General features: G+C 42.6%; 3 protein-coding genes across 3 annotated transcripts; 1 reads left to right on the top strand and 2 right to left on the bottom strand.

Annotated features, from left to right (window-relative positions):
• Window positions 1-262: 262 nt before the first annotated feature.
• On the bottom strand, window positions 263-574 carry LOC145419006 (histone H4). The gene has a single exon (XM_080287256.1). The coding sequence runs from the start codon at window positions 572-574 to the stop codon at window positions 263-265; it is 312 nt and encodes a 103-aa protein (XP_080143382.1).
• A 433-nt stretch (window positions 575-1,007) lies between these two features.
• Window positions 1,008-1,418, top strand: LOC145389488 (histone H3). The gene has a single exon (XM_080264781.1). The coding sequence runs from the start codon at window positions 1,008-1,010 to the stop codon at window positions 1,416-1,418; it is 411 nt and encodes a 136-aa protein (XP_080120907.1).
• A 3,416-nt stretch (window positions 1,419-4,834) lies between these two features.
• LOC145418896 (histone H2B) lies at window positions 4,835-5,206 on the bottom strand. The gene has a single exon (XM_080287155.1). The coding sequence runs from the start codon at window positions 5,204-5,206 to the stop codon at window positions 4,835-4,837; it is 372 nt and encodes a 123-aa protein (XP_080143281.1).
• Between the last annotated feature and the right edge of the window lie 3,371 nt (window positions 5,207-8,577).

Raw genomic sequence — 8,577 nt, 5'->3', positions numbered from 1 at the left:
TCAGGTAGGTTATGTTAGGTGTGGTAAAGAGTTGGTTGGGTTGCATTACATGTCTTCATTTCCGTTACATTATAAAAAAAAAAAAAAATTTGGTGCTAGCTAACCAGCTCAACGTCTGCATTTACCTAGACTACTATGCCTTCATTCATTCTCTTTCACAGAAATTAGGTGTGGACCTCTAAAAGAGGTCCGGGGGTTGTTGTTGTTGTGTGCTTTGCCGTGGCCAGGTGGAATAGTGCCATGCAGTTAGGCACGCACCCTCTTAACCGCCGAAGCCGTAAAGGGTGCGCCCTTGTCGCTTCAGGGCGTACACCACGTCCATCGCGGTCACGGTCTTGCGCTTGGCGTGCTCAGTGTAGGTGACAGCATCGCGAATCACGTTCTCGAGGAACACCTTGAGAACACCGCGGGTCTCCTCGTAGATCAGGCCCGAGATACGCTTCACGCCACCACGACGAGCCAGACGACGGATGGCAGGCTTGGTGATGCCCTGGATGTTGTCACGAAGCACCTTGCGGTGTCGCTTGGCGCCTCCCTTGCCCAGACCCTTGCCGCCTTTGCCTCGACCAGTCATGGTGTCTACAGCTGCTGCTCAGACCCAGTAGTAGTAGTAGTAGTAGTAGTAGTAGTGGTGAGTGTCCGCTCCGCTCCCAGCACCAACAGTGATGACGACCCCGCTCGCCAACCACCCTTATATAACCCAGTCTCGGTCGTGCAAGTACGAACCTTATCCATCTAACCTTGATTTCAGGCCTAGGCCTCACCCCAGCTCCCAGGAGGCCAATCCTAGAGAGGTGTCGTAGCCAGGTCACGCCACAGGGCATGCCAAATTTTGCAAGCAAACCAGGAATTGCATCGAAAAAGCATGAACAGTAAATCACCGCCATGTACATCACACCCCGACCACTCACACGCCGCCAGTCCTGAGACAGGCAACATAAAAGGCCGCTGCCAGGCGCGGTGCGCCAACACTCTCGCTCTTCTCGCTCCCTCAGTCACGCTCAGCCATGGCTCGTACCAAGCAGACTGCACGTAAGTCCACTGGGGGCAAGGCCCCTCGCAAGCAGCTGGCCACCAAGGCCGCTCGCAAGTCCGCCCCTGCCACCGGCGGCGTCAAGAAACCCCATCGTTACAGGCCTGGCACTGTGGCCCTGCGTGAGATCCGTCGCTACCAGAAGAGCACTGAGCTGCTTATAAGGAAGCTGCCATTCCAGCGTCTCGTCCGTGAGATTGCCCAGGACTTCAAGACTGACCTGCGCTTCCAGTCCTCTGCCGTCATGGCTCTGCAGGAGGCGTCTGAGGCCTATTTGGTCGGTCTCTTTGAGGACACCAACCTGTGTGCCATCCACGCCAAGCGTGTAACAATCATGCCTAAGGACATCCAGCTGGCCCGCCGCATCCGTGGCGAGCGCGCCTAAGGCGAGAGACCCCTCACCTCGATCGAAAGAAATCTCGGCCCTTTTCAGGGCCAAAACCCTTTTTCAAAGAGAGATGATGACAGACCCTCAGTTTAGGTTTCCATATATCAGCTCTTGCTTTTCCGCAGCGAAGCATGCTCACACACACACACACACACACACACACAGACAAATGAACTCCATTACTTACCTACATGCATTCATTCAATTTTTTTTTTTTTTTTAAATCATTTACTTTTTTTTTTTTTTTTGAAGGGGGGGGGGAAATACTTGCCTATTCGTTTGTTTCTTTTATTGATCTGTTGGTCACGTCGCAGTTTTTGTTTTCGTTATTTGCCTGTTTCTTTTACTTACTCATTGATTCACTCACGCCCTCATAAAGGTACACAGGTTCGCACAACGAGAAAGTCATTCCCGCTGCATATTAGATGCTCTCTATATCCGTCATGAACGCACGGTGAATCCTTCAGTTACTATGCTGGGGGAAAAAAAAAAAAAAAAAAAAAAAAAAAAAAAAAAAGGTTAACCTGAACCCATCGATTTTCGCCTGCTGCAGTTGTGCTCGTGTATGTATGTTTCTACTGTACCTATGTATTTGTGTGTCTTTGTGAGCATGTATGTCTGTGTGTACGGACGTATGAGGACACACACACACACACACACACACACACACACAAACGGACGAATGAACTGTACTTATATAGATACATTCATGCATTCATTCATTCATCCTTTTTTCAATCATTCATTTCCTTTTTTTTGGGGGGGGAGGAGGGGCAACTTGCCTATTCGTTTATTTCTTTTGTTGATCTGTTGTTAACGTCGCAGTTTTTGTTGTCGTTATTTGCCTGTTTCGTTGACTTCCTGATCGATTCAGTCACGCCCTCATAAACGTACACAGGTTTGAACAAGGAGAAAGGCATTCCCGCTGCATATTAGGAGAGTCTCTGTACCCGTTATGAAGGTTTGACAGTGGCCAAGAACGCACGGTAAATCCTTCAGTTAATATACTGAGAGAGAGAGAGAGAGAGAGAGAGAGAGAGAGAGAGAAAGTGAACCTGAACCCATCGATTTTTACCTGCAGTTGAGCGTGTGTATGTATGTATGTAGGTTGTATGTTTATACTGTACGTATGTGTGTGTCTCTGTGAGCATGTATGTCTGTGTGTATGGACGTATGAGGACACACACACACACACACACACACACACAAACGGACGAATGAACTGTACTTATATAGTTACATACATGCATTCATTCATTCATCCTTTTTTCATTCATTTCCTTTTGTTTGGGGGGGAGGAGGGGCAACTTGCCTATTCGTTTATTTCTTTTGTTGATCTGTTGTTAACGTCGCAGTTTTTGTTGTCGTTATTTGCCTGTTTCGTTGACTTCCTGATCGATTCAGTCACGCCCTCATAAACGTACACAGGTTTGAACAAGGAGAAAGGCATTCCCGCTGCATATTAGGAGAGTCTCTGTACCCGTTATGAAGGTTTGACAGTGGCCACGAACGCACGGTAAATCCTTCAGTTAATATACTGAGAGAGAGAGAGAGAGAGAGAGAGAGAGAGAGAGAGAGAACGAACCTGAACCCATCGATTTTTACCTGCAGTTGAGCGTGTGTATGTATGTATGTATGTAGGTTGTATGTTTATACTGTACGTATGTGTGTGTCTCTGTGAGCATGTATGTCTGTGTGTATGGACGTATGAGGGCTTGTGTGTATGTGAGCATGACAGTGTGTACGTACATGTGTAGGTCACTGCGTATACAGTATAAATGTATTTGTGCACATGTGTTGGTGTATGTACGTACAGATTGTAGACTGACATGAATATGCATGATACGATGTCATGCCCGTATTTACTGTACGCCTGTTGAGTGAGTTTGGTTGGTACGGTCGGCCTAAGAAGTGCCGGCGGAGTATCCAGAAGTTTTCGGTCAGCGATAGTGTCCATACTCTTCCTTATATCTGAACGAGGTGAAACCTAATATGTAAAAAAAAAAAAAAAAAAATCCATGTCCAGTTATCTGTATATTTCCAAATTATTGTAGGAAGCAGTTGGTTAGTTACGATAATAGGAATTCGTAAACGGAACTAATTGATATTTCACAATTGTCGCTCAGGGAGAGTCGGGAATAATTATGTTGTGGAGTTCAAATCTAGCATGGTAACAGGCAGTGATTTTTGGGTAGCGTAAGACTGAACAAAAGGGAGCTTTAATGAACATGGGGAATGATTAATTATTAGTTATAAAATAATTTTCCCTGACAATACTAGGGAATAATTTCAAGTCATTTAGGTCCGTTTCCAATGTCTCCATGGACGACGACAGAAAGAGGGAAGGAGGCGTAAGCCAGTAAGCTATTTTAAATGTTTCGATCAACACGCACGAAAGGAGATAACATTCACTCAAGGACATGCAGTTATTACACTGCCTTTGGCCAGTTTCCCATGAAGAAAAATCTCCGGATTATTTCATATAAGACAGAGGGCTATCGGTGGGGGAAAAAAAAAAAAAAAAAAAAAAAAAAAAAAAAAAAAATACCGTACATTAGAGTCGGAGCTCCTTGGAGAATGCTACCTTCTGTCAGTGTCTGATATCCTCAGTGGATAATCGATTCGCAAGAGTAATAAAATGGAGAGGTTCATAAACAAATCATTGAGTTCAAAACTTCCAACTAAGCATTTTCTGTTGAGCAGGAGATTAGAGTTTATTAAAAACACACACACACACACACACACACACACACACACACACAGTGACCGGGAGTTATAGGCGTACTGGCCACCGCGCGCGAAGTTAATACATTTCACATTCATTCAAATCGGGAAAGATAACTAAGTGTTACCATCTAATATATCACTGCCTCCTGTTATTCATCTTACATCCTTATTTTCACGATATAATAAATACGTTATTTGGCATGACGTGATGAAGGCATTGAATGTTTACCTTATATTCACTGTTTTCATAGAACGTATGGGAGTGGAGCGTGACCGAAGCAATCTGAAACTGTGCCGTCACTTCTTGGGGCGACGGTGCGTTGTTGTTGTTGGTTCTCCAGATGAAGAAGGCGCGCACGCCCATGTTTACTCTTTTGTTTTGACTCTATTGTTTTAACCCCCAACCCTAGTTGAAAACATTTCGATTGTGCCCATCCCAAACCACCGTTGCGGAAAAGAAAGAAAGAAAGACATGAAGGGAAAAAAGGAAGAAAGAAAGAAAGAAAGACATGAAGGGATAAAAGAAAGAAAGAGAGAGAGAGAGAGAGAGAGAGAGAGAAGAAAAAGGTCGGTAAACCAGAGTTCCTGAGAGGATAATTTGTAAGTCTGTCTTTCCCCTTTTTATCGAAAATCTTGTGGCTCCGATTGGAGCCGGAAATGTTGAAATGGCCAAGAGTGTAACCTCTCTACTTTGAGGAGGTGTACTTGGTGACAGCCTTGGTGCCTTCAGACACGGCGTGCTTGGCCAGCTCGCCAGGGAGGAGCAGCCTGACGGCCGTCTGGATCTCCCGGCTGGTGATGGTTGAACGCTTGTTGTAGTGTGCCAGGCGTGAGGCCTCTGCAGCAATGCGCTCGAAGATGTCATTCACGAAAGAGTTCATGATAGACATCGCCTTGGAGGAAACGCCGGTGTCAGGGTGGACCTGCTTGAGCACTTTGTAGATGTAGATGCTGTAGCTCTCCTTCCTCCTACGCTTCTTCTTCTTGTCTCCCTTGGCAATGGCCTTCTGGGCCTTGCCAGCCTTCTTAGCAGCCTTTCCGGAGGTCTTGGGTGGCATGGCGTCGCTGACGAGTCAGACGGTATTACTACTACTATGTGCACGGTGCGGGAGCGAGCGAGAGACTGAGTCGACATGGGGGATTTTTTTTTTTTTTTTTTTTTTTTTTTTTTTTTTTTTAAGGAAGGTGGGGAAAGAAGAGAGAATAGGGGAAGGGATAGTAAGAAAGAGGAAGGAAGAGGGAGTAGACAGTTGGTGGGCTGGCCACCATGCTTTGTTTTGTTTATAGTATTTGTTAGATAACTGCTTTAATTTTGTTTGTTGAGTTAGGTAAGTGCTTTGTTTTGTATATTGTGTTAGTTTGGTAAGTATATGTAGTGGTTATGGCTGTGTATGTTTGTGTGCGCGTGCGTGCGCGTACGCATGTGCGCGTGGATGTGGGCGTGTGCGTGGGTGCGTGTTCATATGTTTTGTATGTGTGAATTGCGCTAGCGAGCTAGCTTTTGAGGGTTTGGTTGAGTTGTTTGGGTTTATGTCGTAATTGGGTTATGTCGAAAATAGGTGGGGTTTTTGTATTCGTTAGTGCGACACTTATCGTTTGGGTTGAGTTTAGTAAATTGGTATAGGGTCTTGGTTGTTTAATATGGTTTTTAGACTACTAGGGAACCATTTGTGGAAGGAGCGATTCTCATCGTTGATATTGTAAGTTAATGCGTTGTATGTTTCAGGGTTTATTTCCTCGATTTTACTCCAGATTTTTTTCGCTTGGTTATGTAATCTTATGTTTAACGGTTTGGTTTTAGTTATGGCGTGAATTTGTTCAGTGTTAAGTGTGTAAGGGTACTGCTGATTAGTTGCAAATCTGAGGGCTTTGTTTTGTAAGACTTGTAGTTTTTTAAGTTGGGTATAGCTGAAGGTGTGTGTGGGAATGGGTGGGTAATCTAGTATGGGGAGGATCAGTGCTTTGACAAGGTGGGATTTGACTTTTATAGGCATGTCCTTGAATCTGAGTAAGCGGGATAATGCTCCAGTAGCTTTTTGTTTTCTATCCTGTACACTGGGAAGATAGCCTCTAGAGTTAAGTTTAAACCCAAGTATTTTACCCTCTTCTTTGAAGTCTGTTATTTCTTCGTTAATTATTAAAGGTTCTTTTTTGGTGTTGGCAAGTTGGATGACGGAGAATTTATTTATGTTAGTTTGTATTCTCCATTTAGATTCATATTCGTTAATTTTTTCGACTTCGCTTTGAGTTCTTGAGTTCATGATCCTTCTAGATGGTCCAGGATAGTTAATAATTTGGGAAATATCGTCAGCGTAACTTATATTGATGCCATGGGTTGCTTGTGGGGAGTCACTGGTGAAAATAGAGTAAAGAGTTGGTGAGAGTACGCTCCCTTGAGGAACCCCGCTTTCCAGAGCAAAGCTAGCCCCTGTGTAATTATTTATTTTGATTTTAGCCTTTCTGTCGTCAAGAAAATCACAGAGAATTTTACAGTTATAGTTGGGAGGTTGAGATTAAGTAATTTATATTTAAGTCCTAAATGCCACACCTTGTCAAAGGCTTTTGTTACATCTCTAAGGATGGTGTGGCATTGTCCTTTGTTAGATTTACTTATTGCTATATGTTCTGATGCTATTGCAATTGCTTGAGTGGTGCCCCTTAGTAGTCGAAAACCGTATTGATTTTTATTGTATAGATTCTCAGATTCAAGGTGTAGTCTGAGCCTTTTATTAATTATTCTCTCTAGTACCTTTCCAGGGACTTCTAAAAGAGAGATGGGTCTGTAATTCTCTACGAGATGTGGGTTCTTGTTCTTTTTTGGGATTAGTTTTATAATGGCTTCTTTAAATTTGTCGGGGAAATATCCTGCAGAGATGGTTGCATTAAATATGTTTTTTAAATTTTCAATGGCTATATTGGGGAGATTGGATAGTATAGTTTTATTATATCCACTTTCTCCCGGGCAAGTCTTTTTAAGTTCTTAATAATAGCGGTAATTTCATCTGTCGCAATAGGAGTGGTGAATATTGTGTCTGAGTCTAATCTATCGGGGTTAGCTGAATGGTACGGTGTTAATCTATCTGCGTTGATGGTAAGGAACTCTTTTACTAAATTGTCGTGTCTGTTGTTGTTCTGTTCTTCTTCGATCTCTTGAAAGATGGACTCCCAGTGTCGCCTGTGTGTTCTTTCTTTTTCAGAGGCTGAGTGTTGTCTGTTTCCCAGATGATCTAATATGTAATGAGGCTCAGGGGTTGAAGTTCCTGAGAGGGTTTTTATTTTACGCCAAAATGTGGAGGGATCGTTGTAAAGATTGGCAGTGTTTGTAATAGTGTTTGCCCAATGAGTGTTGTGTTCTGTTAGGAGGGATGTATGTAGTTGAGTTTGGAGTAGTTTGTACCGTCGACATGGGGGACGCTTTTTTTTTTTTTTTTTTTTTTTTTTTTTTTTTGCCTATCGACCATTGAGGCCGAAGCCTCTGGTCATTAAGGCAAATATATATATATGTATATATATTGACACATATATACATATATATACAAACATATATATATACATACATACATACATACACACATCCATGCATATGAACATACACACTTTCATGCACACGTACATATATATATAATAATTTTTATTTTATTATTTTTTTGTAGTTTTATTTTTATTATTTTTATTTATTTTTTATATTTTTAACCTTATATTACTTATAAACAAAATACCTAATCTAAATACCCTAAAACTAACCACCTAACAGACAAATCGCTAACCTATACTAAATCCTAAGAGACAAATAACTAGACCTACACTAATGTTCAAAAAGCCTCGACCAAGAGAACACCATCGACTGCAGATATGTAATGCTTTTCTACATGACATACCTGCACTCATCACCTGATGACTGTCAGTCGAGCCACAACCTAATATAGGGGACATCAATATATGAAAGGGAACCAGACGAGTCAGGAACATTTCCATATACGTCAGCTGTCGTCCCTAATTAGAATAACTTAAGCAAGATAATATAATGTATTTACATAATTTATACAAAAATTGAAGAACCTCGCCCAGCAGACTACCATCGACTGCAAGTGCCCAATACCTTCCTATATTGCACACTTGCACTCATCAGCTGGTGACTGTCAGGCAAGGAATTTGGCTTAATGTAGGGGACATCTATATTAAAAATAGATCGGTGGGAGGAGGAACTATTTAAAATATGTCAACTGTCAACCCTAATTAATATTACAATATATACATATTTACTGTTCATAAAAACCATAACCACACAGTAAAAAAGTCACATCACTCTGATCAGTCCGGTCTCTCTCAAGAAAGCCATCAATTTATCAGTCATAACAATGTCCCCATCACCCAGGATGGTGGAAAGGGTGAAGGGGACGTCAACTGCGCCGCAGTAATTCATAAGTGA

This window comes from Coenobita brevimanus, chromosome 117, assembly GCF_032717465.1.
Source record: "Coenobita brevimanus isolate Jiangsu-jjx chromosome 117, ASM3271746v2, whole genome shotgun sequence".
Classification (NCBI taxonomy): domain Eukaryota; kingdom Metazoa; phylum Arthropoda; class Malacostraca; order Decapoda; family Coenobitidae; genus Coenobita; species Coenobita brevimanus.
This window is presented reverse-complemented; position numbering and strand designations above follow the sequence as displayed.

What these genes read in the sequence shown, in the direction of transcription:
- LOC145419006 (XM_080287256.1), bottom strand. Translation starts at nt 574, where the DNA reads ATGACTGGTCGAGGCAAAGGCGGCAAGGGTCTGGGCAAGGGAGGCGCC.
- LOC145389488 (XM_080264781.1), top strand. Translation starts at nt 1,008, where the DNA reads ATGGCTCGTACCAAGCAGACTGCACGTAAGTCCACTGGGGGCAAGGCC.
- LOC145418896 (XM_080287155.1), bottom strand. Translation starts at nt 5,206, where the DNA reads ATGCCACCCAAGACCTCCGGAAAGGCTGCTAAGAAGGCTGGCAAGGCC.